The sequence below is a fragment of the Ambystoma mexicanum genome, chromosome 3p (genome assembly GCF_040938575.1).
Source record: "Ambystoma mexicanum isolate Mex_15411 chromosome 3p, UKY_AmexF1_1, whole genome shotgun sequence".
NCBI classification, from domain to species: Eukaryota; Metazoa; Chordata; class Amphibia; order Caudata; family Ambystomatidae; genus Ambystoma; species Ambystoma mexicanum.
Window position 1 is genome coordinate 385,760,393 of NC_090925.1, and position 21,859 is coordinate 385,782,251.

General features: G+C 49.0%; 1 protein-coding gene across 2 annotated transcripts in view; it reads right to left on the minus strand.

Moving 5' to 3' along the window:
* Positions 1-21,859, minus strand: part of GNAS (GNAS complex locus) — a 2,205,902-nt gene that overhangs the window by 101,740 nt on the left and 2,082,303 nt on the right. For both annotated transcript variants that reach the window (XM_069651056.1, XM_069651057.1), the window contains exon 11: positions 3,890-3,957. In XM_069651056.1, coding sequence (XP_069507157.1) covers positions 3,890-3,957 — 68 coding nt within the window. The remainder of the gene's footprint in view (positions 1-3,889; positions 3,958-21,859) is intronic.

The window sequence follows — 21,859 nt, forward strand, 5'->3', positions numbered from 1 at the left end:
CTGGTATCCAAACAGTAGCGCTTGCAGAAAGCCGAAGGGGTGGCCCATGTGACCGCCCTGCTTATGACTTGCTAGGGGACATGTCGATGGAATGCGATGGCCGTTGCCTTAGCTCTGAATGCATGGACGTGCATGTCGTCCGGAATTGGCTCATGCTGTCCCTCGTAAGCTTCTTTGATGGCTGAGACCATCCAACGGGCTATGGGAGGCCCGATATCCCGGTCTAGATCCACCAAAGGTGATGAAATTGCATCTGACTTGCGGAAGCCCTGGGTCCTGTCCAAGTAGAATTTAAGGGCATGCCTGACATCCAGGCAGTACAGCTTCGTCCCGTACGCCTCCAAGATCTTCTCCTCCTTGCCTAGCAGCGCTGCAGAGGACAACTGAGGCTTGGAGTATAGTGATGCCGCAGCGATCACCGAAGAGTGCAGCTGAGGGTGGGCCGATGGCAAGAGTGTATCCCCCTCCATCTGCCTGTACTTGGGTGTCCAGGCGTCGATTGACCGGTTGGACCAAGTTGGGCTTGAGCCAGCCATTTTTGGCCAAGGCGACTACGTCCTTCTGCATCGGGATTCCTGTCCTCGCTGCGGGATGTAGCGTTTCGGAGAGGTCCCCCTCAGATGGTTGCTGGACCTCGGGTTGAGGAAAGCCCAAGTACTCTGCCAGCCCCGCAAGATGTTCATGGAAGGCCTTGGCTGATGATGGCGCGTCTGGGTCCTCCTCATCTGTGTCCACCTGAGGGTCCGGTTGGACCGGCACTGGTGGAGGGGTGCCGAAGGCTGTGGTGTGGAGACTGGAGCCGGAGGCTGGTACGGAACTGCCTGCACTATCGGTTGGGGGGCCAGAGCGGGCGGTGGAGGCTGAACAGGGGTCAGGGGCACATATCATATATACGATCAGGCAGCCCTTTTTAAGTTGTTGAATAGTAGAGAGACTACAAATTTCTTTAGGTTGGAGTAGCGCTCCGTAGAAAATATCAGGACGGGGCCTTGACATTGCCCGATTACTAACTATATTTTCTGGTGGCACAATTGCGATTCACGACCAACCAGAACCAAATTCATGATATATTGGACAGGAAATGATTGGGATGATTACCCCCTTATTGCAGTGAGTTAGAACTGATGTGGGGACAGGGCGGGGAGGATTAGATCCAGCAGCATAGTTAGGGTGGTTCAACAAGAATGAACCATACTTCTACAAAGTAAGGATTGAAAGAGGTGCATAGCCAAGATAGCTCTCTGATCGCTCCTGAAGCTGGCCTTAATGATAGTGGGGATGTGAAAAGTGCGACACTCGGGATGTTGCGGTTGGGTGTCCCATTTGAAGAGGGACAGTTGTTGACATTCTCAGAATGGAGGGCAAAATTTGAGATGTGTCGGGACAATTTCTGAATTATGCCAGGCTGGCTAAGGGATTGGTGTCACTGTGGAGTTCGGTCTAGGACGAGCCACAAACATCCTCCTTTCTACATTCACTTCTTTATGTGGTTAATTCAAGGTATCCCAAATTTACCAGGGTCTTCTTGATAGGGTTGTACGTGAAATGTTCATCACCGAAATGGACAGGGCCGAAAAGCAGAAAGTGCAAAACTTTGCATTGCAGCGTATGTTTATCTTTTTTTTTTTAACCTTGAAAGTGGAGGACCCTCCCCTGCAACCCTCGAATTCCCACAATGTCGAACAAGGTGAGCGGGGGACACCCGCGCAACAAGGCTCTCTTGTTTGACATTATGGGGATTAGCGATTTTTTCCAATGCTGAATACGTAGAGACATGCATTCTGCATTTTATTTTAGAAATGGTATGCTGCTTCCATTGATAGTACAGTGGTATCAGGCCTTGCGCTAAGAGAAAAGTGTAAGAATGATATGGGGAGCTGCTTAGTGATGTCGAATGGTGCATTGTAGGCATGCAAGTTAAGACGGTGTCCAGATGTGCAAGGTTCAAATTGCTTAGATTTAATATCTAACATACGGAATGTGACCTCTGTACATTTTCACTTGTTTGATATAGAAATTCCACAAAGGTGTCAAAGGTGCTTGCAGGATGGAGCGGACTTCTGGCCCATGGTGCTGGCATGCTCTGTTATTGCTATTTTCTGGCAGAGAGTGATGGATAAAGTCAACAATTTTTGGGCATTTCGACTGGACTCCTAAAGTGCGTTTGTCGGGGTTATTAAAAGGGGTCCGGAAAAAGGAGGCTCATGAAGAAACTTGAATGGTTTCTAGTATTATTGGCTGGCACAAGATTGTCTGTTTCTTGGGTGGTCCAATGGCTCAGAGATGGGTAGCTGCGGAATGTTGGGTACTGCTCTGTTGCCCTAGGAGGGAGGACAAAGGAAATGTGGATCTTGACTGGGGCCTACTTCTGTCTGAACTTTTATTCTCCCTGGAAGATAAAGCCCTATGAAAGACGCATGGAGATTTACTAGACAGTGAAGTTGTTTGGACTCCTGTGTATGTACTGTGTTTTGTCTCAAGATGTATTGTCTTGTCTCAGGTTCGGAGGGGGTGCTGGGATAATGTACACCTACTGGAAATGTTCAGACTCTTGGGGTATTTGTGATCTGTGTATGAAGGATAAAGGGCAACAGAGGCTGGAGGGTACAGTTTATCTTGTGTCGGTGGAAGGGATTAATTGGGAGTTAGTTATGGTGGGGGAGTTATTTGGTTTATATTTGTTTGTACTGTATTTAAAAACAATAAAAAAAATAGAGCCTAAGGGTTCATGGACGGATTTTATGCTCTCATGGCCTTTAGACGACAATATATAGTTTAGGAGGCATGGAGCAGAGGGTGCTTCCGGGATTGCGAAGAGTAATCCCTTCACCGATCATGAGCAGGCAGCATAGAGAAACTAACAATTTTTTCTAGGCATGCAAGCTGTCTGTTCACACTTGGTGCTGGAAGGCACGGCTCATGCGGGTGTGACTTTTGCTGTGCTGCGTGATAGTCCATTGTGTGAAAACAGCATGTAAACTGAGGGGTTTTGGGCTCAGGTAGACTCCCCATACAATGTGCACAACATGACAGAAGGACCGGTGGAACTAAATAACAGAAGGACCAGGGGTGGGGGTACGGTGTAGGACGGGTCAGGATATAGGAATTTGGGCTCAAGAATAAAGGCATACAGCCAACTCGGCTATCAAATCAATTTCTGTAGAAGTGGCAGTTTATTATATAGTATTGTTTGAGGCACACCACTTGTGTGCCTCCCGCAATACTCTGCAACAAGTGATACAAATGTTATTTTGCTTTTATAGGGGCACCAAAGACAAAATAAGCCACTCCAGCACTTACCACAGGTGTGAGAGATGGAACAGAGTTAGTTAGCTGATGATGTTGCGTAAAGGGCAGTGAATAGTATAGTAACAGAAGTGAGAAGTCTTAAATATGGCAAGATAGAGAAAAGCAGGAGAAATCAAAATCATGAAAAAAGGTGAATGCAGAATTTGAATTTGAATTTTTTGGAGCTTTCACAAAAAAATATTCTTTGTAATTTTTCTGAAGCATTGAAACAAAGGTTTGCATGAATTTCCAGACTAAAGTAGCTGTCCTTGAGAAGGATTTGGGGAGTGCTTAAAACTCAAAATATTCCCAATTCAAAAATCTCTCTGGTGATAGAGAATTTCATCTTTCCAGACAAGTGTGTAGTATTGTGTTCTTAGTGTTGCATGCTATTTTGAACATAGTTCTTGCATGCATCACCAGTTATAGCATGGCCAGGATGAAACATGTAGGACAGTTAAAGCAGCAGTATGTGTCAAAGGAGGAAATCACCAGTGTGTGTAATGGCATTATGATGTCTGAGGCAAGAAGTAGTTTCTGACTAATTTTGAAGAAAATGTATAACAAAGAACATTAATGAGGAGAGGGGATATATACTTACAAGAAACTCATCTCTAATAAAATACTTGGCCCTTGTGACTCGGGGATCCTCATTAGGTTCAGGTGTTGCTAGTTAAAGGGAAAGAAAGCAATATGAATTGAAATACAAAAATGGCACAATTAGTAATCCGTTAAATAAAGTATTGCAAGTTGTTCTCACTAGAGTCATGGTCACACAAAATTGTACAATAGTAATCTCAGAATGCACCGGAGTACCTATAGTTTATGGACACAACCTTTCACTTTCTGCATGCTCATCTTCGCTGCTTTTATCATGGTTTATCACAGTTGTTCCTCAAAAACATCTCCTGGAATACCTGGTTGCCTTCTTTGTTTGCTTCACCTTCATCTAAACCATCCCCCCTTTTTTTTTTTTAACACTTTTCTGCTTTGCTTTTCAATGCACTATCCTTTCACCAAATCTCCTATTCACATTTAGCTCATCGTTGAGTTCTCTTACCTTCTTCAGCTTCACATTTTCTCCAATATCATCTTTAGTCTTATCTTCTTGCCATTGAATTGTGGTTTTATGCCAGTTTAGCAACCATTGAAAGACTAGATGTAGTCTGTCAATTTTCTACATGCTTTTTTTTAATCTTTCCTCCACTATCTTGGAGTTAACCTTTCATTTATATACGGTTTGTTCATTTGTTCTTGCTTTTGATTCTCCATGTATGTGGGTACTGTTGAAACCTGTCTCTTCCTGTATTCAGTCACCAGCTTGATAACTATGTTTGTTCTCCAAAATTCTTTCATTTACAGAGCTGCACAATTTTACTACATTTTCTTTGTATCACCATTGAAATCAAGCTATGGGTTTAGTCTTTGCTTTTTCAATCTCACTCTCCTCCCCCGGGTCAAATAAAAGGAATCAAAGAGTGATGTAATAAAATGTCCCTTATCTGCGACAAAATCTCTTAATCTGGCATCCAGATGCATAACCTTAGGATAATTATCACGCACCAGGCTGAACACCCTGGAAACATACAGAATCAAATTGAAAAACGTTATTTACTGTAATCAAAATTAGTTTGCTTTCTTATAAATACAGCCCTGAAAAAGGGACCCCATTTCCGTTAAGATTTACTTGGATAATCCAAGACTGCTTGGCACTCCTGCAGCGATCTTATTTAATTGAGCACTCCAATTTGATTAACCACTGACGAATCCAGGTAATTAGTCCCGTCTCCCCAAGGAGGAGCCACCCTCTTTGGGATTAGGGAGGTGAGCCCGCTAGGCAATACCCTCCCCTAGGGGACAGGGCAAGTGAGATCCCACTGGGGGTGCCACCCTCGCCCTGGGACAAAGACACCTGGGAGGTGGGGTAGGGGAAGAGAGAGGGAGGGAGAGAAGGGGAAGGACAGAAAATCAGCCAGAGTGAGAAATTATAAATGACTCACCGTTATGACTAACATACTCCTAGTTCATAGTCCCGTTTCCTCCATACTGTATGGGTGTCCCTTGCTAGGGATGGGAAACAACTTTTTTCACCTGAAAAAAAATCTTCCGTTTCCCTGGCAGCGTGCGATCCCTTGACTCCGCCCACCGGCGCCGCCACTCAGTCCCCTTTGAGAGGTTTATTAGGGGGGAGGTTGGTGGGACGTATGGAGGAAAGGGGTCTATTGACTAGGAGTACATTAGTCACTACAGTGAGTGAATTATAATTACTCCTACGTCCCGTCCCTTTTCCTCCGTACTGTATGGGCAATTGCAACTGAATGTAGCTCCAGGGTGGAGAGGTGCCCCTCTTAAGAAAATAAGTTCTTCAAAACTGCCTGGACAAATGCCACTTCAGACCTGGCGCTGGCATCAAAGCAGTAGTGCTTGCAAAAAGCAGAGGGGGTAGCCCAGGTAGCCACCTTGCTCATCGTCTGCCATGGGACGTGTCTTTGGAAAGCCACTGCCGTGGCCTTGGCTCTGATGGCGTGGGCATCATGCATGTTTGCTGGTAAAGGCTTGCGCTGCCCCTCGTACGCCTCCTCGATGGCCATAACTATTCCCCTTGCTATGGAGGCCTGACAGCCTGGTTTTGATCCTCCAAATGTGATGAACAGGGCATCAAGTACAGAAGCTCTTGGTCCTATCGAGGTAGAATCTTAGAGCATGCCTGACATCCAGACAGTGCAATACCTACTGAGCCTCATCATTAGTATTCCAGACTTTCTTTGCGGACCCCATCTCCTCATTCAGGTGAAATGAGGAAACAACCTTAGGAAGAAATGCAGGGTGCGTTCTAAGCACCACCTTGTCCCTGTGAAATGTTGTATATGGCTCCTAAGCCAAAGGGCATGTCAATGGATCAATTTTCTTTGACTCTGCCCAGTGACATAACCTGGTCCACTTGCTTCTGTACTGGCCCTCGCATGATAGCAAGGTTATTCTGAGATGGGTGCAGATGCTTCAAGGTAACCTGTTCAGGAACCAAGCTGCAAGGGCTAACTTCGGCGGAGTGGGGTGAACCACTGTGCCACCATGCTGAGTAAGTGGGATGGGGCCCCCGGGAGGTGTACTGGGGGCTGATCTGACAGACGAAGTTCTGAGAACCAGAGTCTTGCGGGCCACCGCAGCACTATCAAGATGAGCTAAAGGTTTCGTGACTCCCTGACCCTGCATTTGACCCTGTGCACCAGGGAAGTTGGAGGGAAAGTGTACGCATTCATGTTGTTCCACAGGATCTGCAATGCGTCGCCTAACGAGCCCCTGCCTTGCCCCAGCCATGAGGCAAACTGGGGGCATCTCCTGTTGGTACTGGCAGCGAAGAGGTCCACCTGAGGAGGACCCCCACCTGGCAAAGATACCCTGAAGGACTTCCTCGTTCAACTGCCACTCAGTTGTCCATCCCCAGCCTGCTGAGCCTGTCCGCCTCTAGGTTGGATTCCCCAGGAAGGTGGATCGCGGACAAGTGAATGCTGTTCGACAGTGGGGAGGGGACCTGGTCTCGCCCTGCTTGTTGATGTAATACATGCAGGTGGAGCCGTCTGACTGACTACAGACAGAATTGCTGGTGATCATGGAGAGAAAAGCTTTGGGCGCCAGCCAGATAGCAATCACCTCGAGCCAGTTGATGTGTTCCAGCTGCTCCTGATGACAGCATACTCCATGGATACTGGTTGTCCCCTCACCACTCTAGGGACGAATCTGCAGCAATGGTGATCTGTGGTAACGGTTACCTGAATGGCCTGCCAACCCGCAGGTTGGTGTCTGTGCCCCCACCAGACTAGGTGCTGGTGGAGATGATTTGGTATGCTGACTGGCTCCGTCTGAGACCCTTTCTCCTGAAGAAGCTTGGAAATGAAGCTGCAGCCTCCTCATCTTGAGCCTCGTATGCGGCACTGCGACGAGACACGCTGTCATTATTCCAAACAGGTGTTGGTACCACCAAGCCGAGGTTACTGCTCTGCTGAGGAAATGTCCAGTGGCCCTCTTGATCGCTGAATGGAAGATCCTCTCGGCCCTCGTATCCCATATAAGACCAAGCAAGGTCAGAGTCTGCGTGGGTAGTAACTGCGACTTGAGATTGATAGAAAATCCCAGATTGTATAGTGCTTCCTTGAGGGTGGAGGCCATGTTCAGTACTGCCTCCGGGGGACCCTGCCCTGACTAGCAAATCGCCATGGTATGGATACACGTGGTGGCCCTGTGCCCCGAGTAGAGCTGCATCAGCCTTGTAAAAACCCCCGGGCCGAGTTGAGTCCCAAGGGTAGGACTCTGTATTGAAAGTGAAAACCCATGATCCTGAACCTCAGGAAGGACCGATGGGGTTCCCAAATCGGGACGTGGAGGTAAGCATCCTTCAGATCCAGCGAGCACATCCAGTCTCCCACAAACAAAATCTCTGCAATGAAGGCTGGGGTAACCAGGGGGAGGGGAAAGGTTCAAGGAAGAAAGGTCCAACAACTCTCAGGCCAGCCTGGTTATTTTTGTGTATGATGAAAATTTGTGAATAGAAGCCCTAGCCTCACTGTGAAGCTGGGACTTCCTGCCCCACCTGGCTCGCTACGAGCGAGCAGATTTCCTCCAACAGAATTGCCGTACCAATCTGCGGGAATGGAGGGCAGGAAGGAAGAAACAAGAATTGGTAGCCGGAAGCCCGTGGACACCATTGAGAGGATCCACAGGTCTGTGTACCTTATCCACCAGTAGTGTACATGAAGGGTAATCCTGCCTCCCACCAGAGACTTGAGGATCCGGATGGACCTGTCACAACTTCTTTCCCTACGAGACTGGAGCTGAGGAGGGGGACTGGAAAAAACCCTGGTTAACCACATTGTGCTGCTTGCGTCTGTACTGGCTTGGGGACCTGTCAGGTTGTCAAGACAGCCTTTACTGGAAACCCCTAAAGCCTGACCTTTGTCCAAGCACTGGTGTGTTTGGCTCTAGGTCTTGGGTGTAGATTTGGTTAGGATAAACAAGGATCTAGCTGTCTGGGAGCTACTCTTTTTCTTGTCGATTTCCTCATCTGTTGTGGAGTGGAACAAGTTGCCCTCCTCAAAAGGCAGGTCGAGTATGTGCTCCTGCACATCTGGATTGAATTTTGTTGCTGTTGCCTTGAGGCAAGCCGTCCTTCGCATGTCTGTGGCAATGCATATGGCTCTGCCTGAGGTGTCAATGTTGGCCACTGTGGATTCCATTATATCCTAGACCACCATTTTGGCTTCTGCCAACCCAGCCTTGAACCGTGCCTAGCTGTGGGCAGGGAGCTCCGCAAAGATGTCGGCCATTTCCCACCACAACTTTTGCTTAACGGCTGCCAGCATGGGGTCAGCACTGGCCTGATGCAGGTGGAGCGTGGCATTTGAGTACATCTTTTTTCCAAAAGCCTCCAAAAGCTTTTCCTCCTTGCCCAGGAGTGCAGAAGTTGATGCAGCTGAGGAAGTCTGGTTTGGAATACAGTGATGCTGATGCTATAACAGAGGAGTGTGGCTGGGGGTGCACAGACAATAAGAGGGAATCCCCCTCCATCTGCCTGTATTTGGAGTCAGTGCGCTTGTTGGCAGGCAGGGTAGAGTGTGGCTTGAACCAACCCTTTTTGGCTAATGCTTCGACTTCCTTCTGAACAGTGAGTCCAGTTCTAGTAGGATGGTGCAGCATAAGCACCTCAGCCAGGACCCCTGCCTCAGGTTGCTCCACCGGAGGCTGAGGGATGCCTAGGTACTCAGCCATAGCCGCCAGCCTCTCATGGAATGCTTTGGCTGACAACGCTGTATCCGGATCTTCCTCCTCGTCCATGTCCACCTGTTACGCTCACCTGGACCCCACAGGGGTGTCGATCGGACCCGGACAGCTGCGGTCTCCTTTAACGTGATGCGTAGTGCAGAGATGACTGTCTGGACTGGCCCGCCTAGTCTTGTCTGCTGGACCCGAAGAAGTATTTTCCTGCAAGTGGAGACAGGGATTAACCATCTGTGGGTTTTAGTGATGGCCTCCCAACTGTTCTCGCTCTCCCCCACTAAGCACCTCCGATATCCCCTTAGTACCCTCACCTTATGTTCGTAAAAGAGGAGCTCTCCATCCTGCGTGTCTTGCAGGGGCGCGTAGATACCAGTTACTTCACTGGTTTGAAGGCGTTGGGAGAGTTCCGGGAAGTATTGACTCTGAAGTTCCTGGCGGGATTGGTAAGTATCAAGTTCAAAGAGTTCAATGTGCCCTATGTTCACTCTTGTCCCCTTCCTTCCTTAAGTTGCAACTGAGTTCGTGAGAAGAAGGTCTTGTAGCTGCTGCTGGCGTTCAGGTAAGAGTCTGTGTTACCCAACGCTGTCCGGTAACTATTGTATGCGTTAACGTGTTGTTTTTCTCCCTCTTTACAGATGCGGCATATGAAAATGTGGAGAGTTATGGAATTATACCGCCGGTGGTAAATCAGGTAAGTCTATGGTGGTAAGAGGTTGTATTTGTTGATTCCCTTGGCTCACCTTGTTTTTTCTTGTGTCCCCTAGGTGGCGGATTACGGCTAGAAATGATGGAGACAGTGCCGGATCGAAAGATGCTGTGAGAACTGGTGAGTATGGCGCCGTGCTGGAGCTGGCGAAGCGACGCGTGCAGGACTGATGTACTTTCCAGGTCCAGAGATGAAATGGTTCCGGAATTAGGTGAGGAATTTGAAATAAGTTTGTTTTCTAACCTTGTCCTTTTTTTCTTTATTCTAGGAGTTCCGGATTCGAGGCGGGCGTGGCAGAAGACTGGATGCTGGCTGCAGGCACTCGGGCGTGGCAGAAGACTGGATGCTGGCTGCAGGCACGGTGAGCGTCACGCTGCTGGATGCAGAATAACGCAAAGCATGTGCTGCTGTTGGGGTGTGGTTTAAATAGCCTCCAAAGTAGTTCCAGGTAAGAAGTTCCCTAGAGCCACGCCCGAGTAAAAAATAGTCCCTGTAACAAAATAGTCCCCATCCAGGCCTCATGTAGGCTTGGACTCTTTTGCAGCATGGCCTGCATCAGGTAAGTAAAGTCTATGAGCCTGGCGCCAGGACTGATTTCTATGATGAGCCTGGCGCCTAAGGCACCAGGACTGAACCCAGATAGCCCCTAGCCGGGGCTGCTGAGGTTTAAACAAATGTCTGGATGCCTGCTCTGGGAGAGGGGGGGCTAATGGGGCTATAGCCCCTGATCTTTTGGTTGTAGCCCCGGATAGAATCTCAGGCGCTACAGCCAAAAGACTAGCTAGCCCCAGTCCCAACAGTTCCGACATCAGTTTAGCCCCGGGTCTTTTCCAGACCTAGAAACTCCCCTGCTTGGTCCTAATGCCCGGGGGTAGGCATCGACACCACTGTTGTCCCCTGCAGATCTGGGGGTGCAGGAGGAGTGCTGGGCGTGGGCAGCTGTGGTGTGCTGACTGTCAGTGCCGGGGGCTGCTGAGGGGGCTGAGCTGCTGTCATTGGCGGGGGCGTGTGGGAGCCAGGGGCTGAGCTGGACCCAAGGGATGTACCCCCGTGGGTGCTTGGGACTGAAACGGAGGGAGCATATCCCTGATCACATCCCTGAGGATGGTACTCATCTGTGGTGCTCTCATGAGGGCGAGGAACTTCTCAAAGAACCGATCTTCGCAAGTAGGAGGGGGCGCCTAATGGTGTAGGGGCGTCTAAGGGCATCTGGGCTAGGCTGAGGCTGCGGTTTCCTGGGCAGGCCCTGTCTACCCAAACTCGGGGATGCCCATCTTCCCTGCGAAATGGAAGGATAGGATGTGGACCAGGCGACAGGCTTTGTCCAATCCCATCTGGATGTGTGCTCCCCTGCCTGTTCTCTGAGTGGAAAATGCACCGGGCGAGTCGCCATTTTGTCTGGCCCTGCTGCCATTTTGTCTTGCTCTGTGCCACGTGCCTGAGGCATGGTGATTGCTGAGCTGGGTTCAGTCTCTACCTGCACGTTCAATAGCGAAGGTTGCGACCTTCCATGCACCACAGGTCAAGACCTAGGAGCCGGAGTGGCCTCGGCCATGATGCTGGTAGTGCTGCGTACAGGCACCCCCTCGGACATGGGTCTGGTACAAGGCCGAAGCCCCCCAGGTCGGGGCCCGCTAATAGAGCCTTGCGGCCCCTCAGCGGTGGGCCCGGTAGGATCTTGTGACCCCTGCCCCGGCACAAGGGCCAGTAGCTGGTGTAGCCTCTGTCTGCTTGATGGTTTTAGAACCTGGGAGGTCCTTCCTGCTTGGGCCCTTCCCGGGGGAAGGAGTCGGCCTTACTGGGGACAGAAGTGAACGGAGGACCTACCTTGGGCCTGGTCTTTTCCACGTACGCTTTGAGGTCCTCTGGAGGTGACCTTTCGAAGAGCTTTCTCCACCTGGCTAACTGATGCTTAAAAGCGTGCAGAGTCAAGGCGTTGCGCACAGTACAGTCATCCCAGCAGTGGTCTCGTCGAAGGCACCAGAGGCAGAGTGCGTGAGGGTCGGACATAGGGAAGGGACCCTTGCAGGCTGGACACCTGCTGAAACCTGCCGTCATCAACATGCGCCGGGAGGAGCGTGGCACCAGAGGACAGAGCAATGCATGACAATTGGAATAGAAAAAAGAAAGACAATAACTTCTTCCGGGGAAGAGTGCGTGGAATTACAAGGCCGGAGGCGTAACCTAGGAGCACAGGTGAAAGCGGTCCATTCCCGTTGACGTGGAAAAGAGGTCTGGGGAGTGGGACCGGTGGGTGGAGTGAGCAGAGCACATTCTCCCAGGGCCACGCCACTGCAAGCATCTAAATTTAAGTGGAAGATGATTTTTGTCTGGTGAAAACGGTTCTGTTTCCCGGCCCTAGCGAGGGACGTCCCTACAATATGGAGGAAAGGGGATGGGACATAGAAGTAATGCATGTTTGCGCAAGTGTGCAGAGGAGCGAGTCTCTTCCTCACAGGAGGAGCTGTGCCGAAGAACCATGCAGTTGGCTTGGTGTGTGGAGACGGGAGCCCGACAAGCTCTGGGCTGCCGAGGATGGAACCAAAGCCAAATCAGAAGAAATGTACTGGCGTCCTCCCTTTCCAACGCCCAAGTCCCGGAGAGGAAGGCTGCGCAGATCAGAGACAGGTCGAGATCACAGATCCGTGCTGGCCATAAAAACTGTTTCTACTAGCACAGATACGGGCGTCCCTCGCTAGGGACAGGAAATGGAACCCTTTTCAGAGAAAATTGTCTTCCCCTTTAAATTTAAATTTGCGCGGGGTGCGGCCCTGGGAGCATTGCTCCCTAACTCCGCCCCCCAGTGCCACTCTTCAGTCCCCTTTGACACCGATAATATTACAGTTGTGGGCTACATTGACCCACTGAACAGAATTTCTCCAAAACCAAGTTGCGTTTCAGCAGAAACAGCTAAATGGTTGCGCTGGTTCCAGTGAGCACCATGCCCTCAAAACTGCGTTTTGCAGCAACAAAAAGAAGCCTGCACCATCTTGTCAAGCACATATTGGGCTGGATGGAACACGGGGACATACTGAGGGAGCTTGCCAGTGTTTTCTTACATGTACAAAAGAAATAGAGTGAAAAGGCAGCACTGCTTTGCTAAAAGCCCAAAGTCCCCATTGAAAAAGGAAGCATTTCACCTTTAGAATTGATTACTGCTCTGATGCTATTTTCATCTGTTCTTCCTCAAACTACTGTTATTAATAAAGCCCTGTCTCTCCATTCATATCCCCATTGTGCTTCAGCAGAACCAAGCATGACCCCTGAATGACAGGCTCTGTCAAACCAAAACTTCATTTACCCGCACGGGAAACACGCTCATTTTTTTACACAGTATCAACAATCAGTATTTCATAGAAACTCCAGCTATCTGAGCTATGTCAATTTCAGTGCATCTGTACTTCAAATAAACTACTGCACACAAGAATATAACTATGGTTGCAAAACAGTGTGGAGTCCAGGTGGAAAGTCAAAAACCGAATTTAAAAAGCAAAGTGTTAGCAGCTTGCACCACATGTGTAAAATGGGCTTTGCAAACTAAAGAAAAAAAATGCCAGTTTTAAAGAAAAATAAAATGTTAAATGAAAGCTTGTCTGTGCCTAGCAATGAGAAGGGGTTGGCTGCTGGGAAACATATGGGCTGTCTATTCAACAGGCTTATTTTTGATTCAGGTCCACATAAAAGAAACAAAAAGGTTTTAAACTGCCTTGGCTAGATAGTGCAAGCTTCCAAAAACAGGCTATTCCAGTTGGCAGAGGTAAGGCTTTCCCCAAGAAAGGGAACGACCATAAACTCTCAATAGCTACCAACACCTCCGTGATAAGTACTAGGTTGGACAGAATCTGGGCTGAACCCTCTGACAATGGAACTCCCAGGACAAGGAAGTATTAAGTGGGGAAGGGGCAATAAACCTTCACGGAAGCTGGGAAACCTCCCCCCCCCCGCCGTACTCCGAAGGAAATGACAGTTTGAGGCAGCTGAAGAAAAAAAATGGTCCAGTGACGTACAAAGGACTGCCATTTGCTTCCAAAGACTATTAATTAATAAAAATGTTAAGACTTATCTCTGCAGCAGGACTTAGTAAAAATGCGAACATTTCGCAGTTTGCGATTCTGTGGTTTATAATTTGAGACATTGTAGAATTCACAGACACCTTGGGATCAGAAATGGCAAAGAATTGGGGATCATAAGGAAAGTATCCATGGTGTCATTGCAAATTTTAATACTTACCTCCCTTATGATAATCCACACGTGTATAAAGTTACAGAATTGTAGGCCGAATCTTTCATACTCAAAATTATCAAAAAGTAATTAGAAGGGCGAAACAATGTCTCACAGATTCTAGAGTTGGAGTGGAATGGTCTGCATAAAATATGTAACCTGTTTATGTACGTTGCTGATAGACTTGAACTATATAACTATCATTTGTGGAAACATCAGATTTTTGCTAGAGTAACCGTGGGAGGTTTTTGAACACTGTAAAACTCACATCATAAATCTGACATTCTGCCTTAAAATCCAACCAGTTGAGAGTGAGGCGGGGACTAGCACCCCTGACCAATCCAGTCGGTTAGAGATGTGCTTAGTTAAGCCTGCCCAGCCATATACTTTGATGATGTCACTATGCATTATAAATAAGAGTCCCTGACAAGAATCCAGAGACTCTCTTCCTGAAGTTCCTACACAGCGTTCCTGATCTCCATTCATCTTGCCGCCTCCAACTACAAGGCCCAAGCATTACTGACCCTACTCCAAAATCCAAGAATAGCTGATCCCTACTCCAGCAAGGCCATTTATCCAGAATAAACCCACTAATCTCCCATGCACAAAAAGGGCAAAGCTGTGGTATCTCTTGCACCCTGAAATCAGCCTGGCTTGCTGCCCATTACCTGCATGCCCACTGCAATCATACCATTCAGCTGTCCTTTGCCAGGAGAATTACCATCCAGTGACCCGAATTGCCCAGCTGTTCGCTACCCGGTGACCAGACCTTGCCCAGCTGTCTTTTGCCAGGCGCGCCAGCCGTGTGGTGACCCGACCCGGTTGACTGTCCAAAAATCCCAAAACTAGAAAGTGGACTGTGAGTATGATCCCTACCCCTTAGAAATACATATTCTATCTGGTCTTGCCTTTGTCCTTATCCCACTCTTTAAGCAATCCTATCTTACCCCAATAACTTGTTGAAACTATTAGAATTATCCTTGCATGCTGTCCTTAATTTTTAAGTACTAGCGCCATCTCTTTTCAATTTTGTCTTGTGTAATCCTAAACTATTAGTCATATTTCGAGTGATCAAAATGGTTTCCGCCGAGGTTGGGCGCTGGGGTGACAGGGTTGAAATCACAATCAACCTTGGATCTTACTGTGTCCCTCTTTGGTGGTCTAGACTGAATACTCTAGTTTAAAGTAAAACTGTTCTCGTCACAACTGATTTCCTTTCCTATTTCACGCTCCATTTTACTCAAAGCGCACCTTTTTATATCTTGCAATACTCATCCAGTTTCATAGCTAGAGACCTATTTTCAACTCTATAGCGTCCCTGTGATATATATCTATTATATATATCTATCCCCCAGTCCAAATACTGCACTCCAAATCAGAGTATTTCATCTGGTTCTATTAAAAACCGTTTGGGTAATTTAAAGCGGGAATTGAGAAAACTGCAAGTTTTCCCACGTGTCATTTGGCTGCAAATGCTCTAAACTTTCCACTAATTTTCTAATTGTATGCCTTTTGCTGATCCATTGCCTTGTGATTGCCAGTGACATAACATGCATGCTATTGTGATAAAACATATTTATATTATAATTTAACCGCACATGAATTCATTATTTGTTAAAATTCGAATGTTATTTTGGGCCTTTGCAAGGGGTTTAAAATCCATTTTCGCCTCTTATTCTGTGAGGGAAAGTTGGATTTTTATTCTGCCTTCTGCCTCTTATTCCTAATTACCTGCTGCTTCTTTCGATCCACTCAGAATTCGATTATCTGTGGGTTGAGGGAACCTTGCAGGGGGAAACCTTAACTTGGGTGCTATCTTTCCTAAATCAAAAGTGCTCCTATTCAATTGTTCTGTGTATATGTTCTAGGAGAAGGGTAACCAAGTGTCTTGATTCCATTTTCATTATGATCATCACCCCATTGGTGATGCTGCCCCAAATTAAAAATGTCATGATTTCTTTTGAATTTTAAAAATAAATAAGGTATTTTCACCAACCCCCCTGATTCATGGTCCATTGTGACCCGGGGTATCTTATAAAAGGGGGGTGATACGAGTTGTGTACCATCTCAAATTGAATTTGTATAAAATAAAGAGAAAGGCATCTCAGTTGTGCGCTACATACTAGGCTGAGACCAAGATGTGCGTCGCCTGATTGAAATCCTTAACACAATTGCCCAATGACACTGAGATGTTACGGGGGGGATGGTGGAACATATGGAGGAAAGGGGGCTATGGACTAGGAGTACGTTAGTCACTACAGTGAGTAACTTCTAATTACGTTCCGTCCCCTTTCCTCCATACTGTATGGGGGATTACAACTGAATGCAGCCCTGGGGAGAAGAGTTGCCACTCTAAGAAAACTAGTTCTTCAAAACTGCCTGACCAAATGCTGCGTTCGACCTGGCACTGGCATCCAAGCAGTAGTGCTGGCAAAAGGCCGTTGGGGAAGCCCAAATAGCCGCCTGGCTGATCGTCTGCCATGGGAGTTGTCTTTGGAAAGACAAAGCAGTGGCCTTGGCTCTGATGGCGTGGGCATGCATGTTTGCTGGTAAAGGCCTGTGCTGCCCCTCATATGCCTCCTTGATGGCCATAACCATCCACCTGGCTATGGAAGCCTTGGAAGCCCGACAGCCTGGTTTTGAATCGCCAAAGGTGATGAACAAGGCATTCGATTTACGGAAGCTTTTTGTCCTGTTCAGATAAAATCTTAAAGCACACCTGACATCCAGACAGTGCAATACCTTCTGAGCCTCATCCTTCGGGTACGCCAAGAATTTTGGGAGTACTATCTCTTCATTAATGTGAAGGAATAAACAACCTTAGGGAGAACAGCCTGATGCATCCTAAGCCCCACCTTTTCATGGTGAAATGCGGTATAGGGCTCTGAAGCCACCAGAGCCTGAATTTGGCTTATCCGGCGTGCTGACTCAAGGCCAACCAGCAGGGCAGTCTTAATGCTAACCAGCCTGGTGTCAGCTGACACCATGCGTTTGAAGGGTTTGTGTGCCAGGGCGCCCAACACCACGTTAAGGTCCCAGACCGGATGTGGACGTTTGACAGCAGTATATAATCTGGTCAGACCCACCAAGTGCCTTTTAACCACCAGATTGGAATAGGGGGAAGATCTCATTTCCGGAATTCTTGTAGGCCCCATGGCTGCCAAATACGTACGGCAGGTGTCTACCTGTACACCTGAGTGAACCAGATGCATAGAGAAGGAGAACACGTTGTCCAGTGAGCATGTCAGCGGATCAATCTTGTTTGGCTTGGCCCAGTGGCAGAACCTGGTCAACTTGCTCCTGTACTGACTGGTGAGGTCGCTTCTTGCCCCTTGTATGATAGCCAGGTTGTCCTGTGACAAGTGTAGATGCTTCAGGGTGACCTGTTCAGGAACCAAGCTGCCAGGGCTAAATTCTGTGGAGCGGGGTGAACCAGGGTGCCGCCCCCCCCCCCCTGGGAGAGTAAGTAGGCTGGACACAGAGGAAGGTGTACTGGAGGTTGGTCCGACAGAGGATCACGGAGGACCAAGGCATTGCCGGCCACGATTGCGCTATCAAGATGAGTCAAAGGCTCTATGACCCCCTGACCTTGCGAATCAGAGGAGTGAGGGATGGGGAACACATATGCAGTCATGCCGTTCCAAGGGATCTGCAAAGCGTCCTCAGAGATTCCCTCCCTTGCCCCAGCCAGGAAGCGAAATGAGGGCACATACCGTTGTTCATGGTGGCGAACAGGTCTACCTTACGGTGGCCCCACCTGCCGAAGATACCTGTAAAGACCGCTTCGTTCAAGTGTCACTCGTAATTGCCGATCCCTAGCCTGCTAAGCCTGTCCATCTCCAAGTTGGACTGCTGATAAGAAAATGCTGTTTGACAGAACCCACTCCCAAATGTCGATTGACAGTCTACATAGTGGAAGGACCTGGTATCTCCCTGCTTGTTGATGTAATAAATACAAGTGGAGCTGTCTGGATGCAGACTGACTTGCTGTTGACAATGGGGAGGAACGCTTTGAGGGCCAGGCAAGATGGCCATCATCTAGAGTCAGTTAATGTGTTCCAGCTGTTCCTGTCGTGACCAGACTCCATAGACACTGTCGTTGTCCAGTGTAGCCCCTCCCATCCCCCTCAATGGACGTGTCCATGGTAATCGTGATCTCCGGAGAAGGCTGCTTGGTTGGTCTCTGCACTCCACCACTCCAGGTCCGGCTGTAGGTGCTGTGGTATGCCGATTAGAGCTGCCTGGGAGTCTGTCTCCTGAGCGAAGCCCCCTCATTTTGAGTCGTGTGTGGCAGAGCTAGGAGACAAGCCGCCACTATTCCAAGCAAGTGCTGGTACCACCATGCTGAGGTCACTGGTATGCTGAGAAAAAGCCAGGTGGCCTTCCCGATTGCTGTGATTTGTCTGCCGAGGGGAAGATCCTCTTTGCCCTCGTATCTGAAATTAGCCCCAGGAATGTTAAGAACTGAGTGGGAAGTAACTGCGACTTCTTGAGGTCGATAGAGAACCCCAGATCGTATAGCATGTGCATAAGTGCTGAAGCTCGGGTGACTCTGCTCGGACTAGCCAGTCATAAGGATATAGGTGGTGGTCCGATGCCCTGAGTAGGGCTGCTACCGAGTTCATTAACCTTGTAAAGACCCTCAGGCCGAATGAGGCCAAAAGGGAGGAATTTGTATTGAAAATGAAAGGCCATGATCCTGGACCTCAGGAAGGCCCGATGGGGCTCCCAAATCAGGACGTGCAGGTAAGCATCCTTCAGATTCAGGGAGCACATCCAGTCTCCCCCACACAGTGTCTCCGCAATGAACGCTGGAGTAACCATCTTGAACTTTGAAGGGGTAGGGAAAGGTTCAAGGAAGAGATCTAGAACAACTCTCAGGCTATCCTGGTGTTCCGCTCACCTGGTTTCTGCGGAGGCGCTGGGGCGCGGTTGCAGCCATCCCTGAACTTGAATCACCCCCTTCAGGCCACTTCCCAAGTAGAAAATTTGTGAGCAGTGGTACGTGGGGATACTGCTCCTGCGTTGAGATAACAGTGTGTGAGTGCGCCAATCTGTGATTGTTGTACCTCTCGAACCCTTCACCCCAAAGTACGGTTTCTGTGAGCATACGCCAGCCCATAAAACTCACCTGTGAATTATGGAAGATAAGCTCTCCGGTCCTGCTACTTCTGGCAGGGGCGCGTCAAATAGGATCTAGTTCCTTCCCTGATCCCGGATAAGGATTAGTCCAGTCCAGCTGCGACTATGCTTCTCCTTATGATTGGTAAGTCTTTGAGCTCTTGTGATGCTGTTTGTCTGTTTAATGTCTTTATATGTTGCTCCTATTTATGCTCGCAATAATGTCTCTTCTGTTTTCTTCCCTTAAATGGAAATGCGGCCTCAATGAAACTAAGATGCGAGACGCAGCCGGATGGAAGATGGATGCTACCGCAATGTTCGACAGCAAGTAAGTGATGGTTTAAGGAAAAGCGCGAAGTATGGTGACGCATAACCTTAACCTGACTGTTTTTTCTTTGTCTAACCTGGTCTTCCATTTTTCCTTACAGGCGTTGCTGTAGACAATGGAGCATGTGGTACTGCGGTGCCAAGATGAAGATTTTGGCGTTCCGGGAAGTGTAAAGATGAATACTTGGTTCGCCGAAGAGATATACAGGTAATAACAGCTTCCCCCAGTTGGTAAGTATACTGGCAGGAAGCAGGATGCCCAGGAAGCAGGATCGTCAAAGGTAAGTCTGACCTCAGGCGACAGTGAGCGTTATGTTGCTTGCAAGTGCAGAATAACACGAAGCGTCTGTCTTGAGGATCGGGCAGTTTATATAGCTGAGATCGTGGGCATGTCCATTAGGGCCGGCTTACCAATCACACCCTGCCACTCCTAGAGAGTGAGCATGTGCGAAGGCAATCCATTAGCAGCCACACCCAAGAATACACATGGGGCTGCTTAATGGATGGAATGTTCAAGGTTAATGCACCTGAAGTGCTATGTCCATAATAAAAGCTTTTTGGTGTTAAATAGATGTTCTGGTTTACTTTTGTTCACACGACTGGCACCAAAGGCGCCAGGACAGTGTCCACCCAGGTCTCCTGTGCATGGTGCATTCGACCACTGCATGCTTGTGCCCCTGACTTCATGACCATGACACCTGGTTCTTTGTCTGAATAGCGAATATACGGGAATAGAAGCCCATGCCTCGCTGTGGAGCTGGAACCTCCTCCACTGCCCGTCTGGTGATGAGCGAGCCGATTTCCGCCAAAAGAGTTGCCGCCCCAATCTGTAGGCCCGGAGGAGAAGAAATTGAGGAATTGGCAGACTGAAGCCTGTGGATACTACGGATAGGATCCATGAGTCCACGAACCTTGCCCTTCAGAAATGGAAGTAGAGAGCAAGCCTGCCCCCGCAACGGAGACTTGTGGATCTGGATGGCATTGTCAGTTTTTTTACCCTGTGAGGCTGGTGCCTGAGGGGAGAGGGGCCTGGAAAAACCCCTTGTGAGAGGATTTGTGCTGGTTGCGCCTGTGTTGGCTAGGAGACCTGTCGAGCTGTCTAGCGCGTTGCTCCTGAAGCCACCGAAGGCCCAGGTTCTGTCCGAGCATTGCTGTCTTTGGTTATAGGCCTTGGGTGCCGATTTCGTAAGGATTGACAAGGATTTAGCTGTTTGCGAGCCAAGGTGCTCGTTCGTGGAAGAGTGAAACAATTCTCCCCCTGAAACGTCAGGTTAAGAATGTGCTCCTGCACATCAGGGTTAAACCTGGTCGCCGTAAGTGAAGCTGTCCTCATATCAGTGGTGATACAGCTATCTCTACTTGTGGTGTCGATGTGCCCCACAGTAGACTCCATAATATCCTGGGCCACAATTTTGGTTTCCGCCAACCCACCCTTGAATCACTCCTGACTATGCGCTGGGAGCTCTAGGAGGAAGTCCGCAATCTCCAGCCAAAGCTTTTGATTCACTGCAGTCAACATCGCATCAGCGTTGGCCTGGCGCAGGTGGAGATTGGCGTTAGAGTAAATCGGTTTGCTGTAGTACTCCAGCATCTTTTCCGGAGGTCGCAGCTATAATTGAGGAATGCGGTTGGGGTTGCACCGACAGTATGAGAGAGTCCCTCTCTGCCTGTCTGTATCTGGCATCCAGGCGTTTATTGGTGGGCTGCGTGGAGTGCGGCTTTACTCATCCCTTTTTGGCCACGGATTCAACATCCTTTTGAAGAGGGATGCCAGTCTTTGTGGTAGGGCGGATAGTCAACACCTCTGCCAGGACAGCTGCCTCAGGTTTTTCAATTTGTGGCTGCGGGATCCTCAGGTACTCTGCCACACCCGCCTGCCTCCTGTGGAAAGACTTAGCTGATGAGGGAGTTCCGGATCCTCATCCTTTGTGTCTTGCAGATCGGGAGCTGTCGGAGGCGTGTTGGGCGCGGGCAGCTGTGGTGTGCTGACTGGCAGTGCTGGGGGCTGCGCCAGAGGCAGATCCAACGTGACTGATGTGACCACGGGAACAAGGACTGAACTGGCAGTGAGGTCGGGCCTGAGGTGGTACGGGAGGGAGCATGTGTTGACCCCCTGAGTATGGTGCCCATCTGCAGTGATTTTATGAGGGCGAGGAACTTTTCGAAGAAGCTATTCTGGCATGCAGGTTAAGGCCCTGGATGCGTAGGAGCCGGGCCCTGTGGCTGCAAAGTTCTAGCCGGTCCCTGTTCCACCCAGCTGGGGGCTGCGTACCGCCTCTGTGACAATGTGGTCAGGTATGACAGACCAGCTAACTGGTGGTGTTCAGTCCCATCTAGACGCAGGTTCCCATGCCTGCTCTCTTGAAGGAGGTGGCTCTGGGTGAGTCGCCAGCTTGTCTGGCCTGGTGAATGTTTTGTCATGAC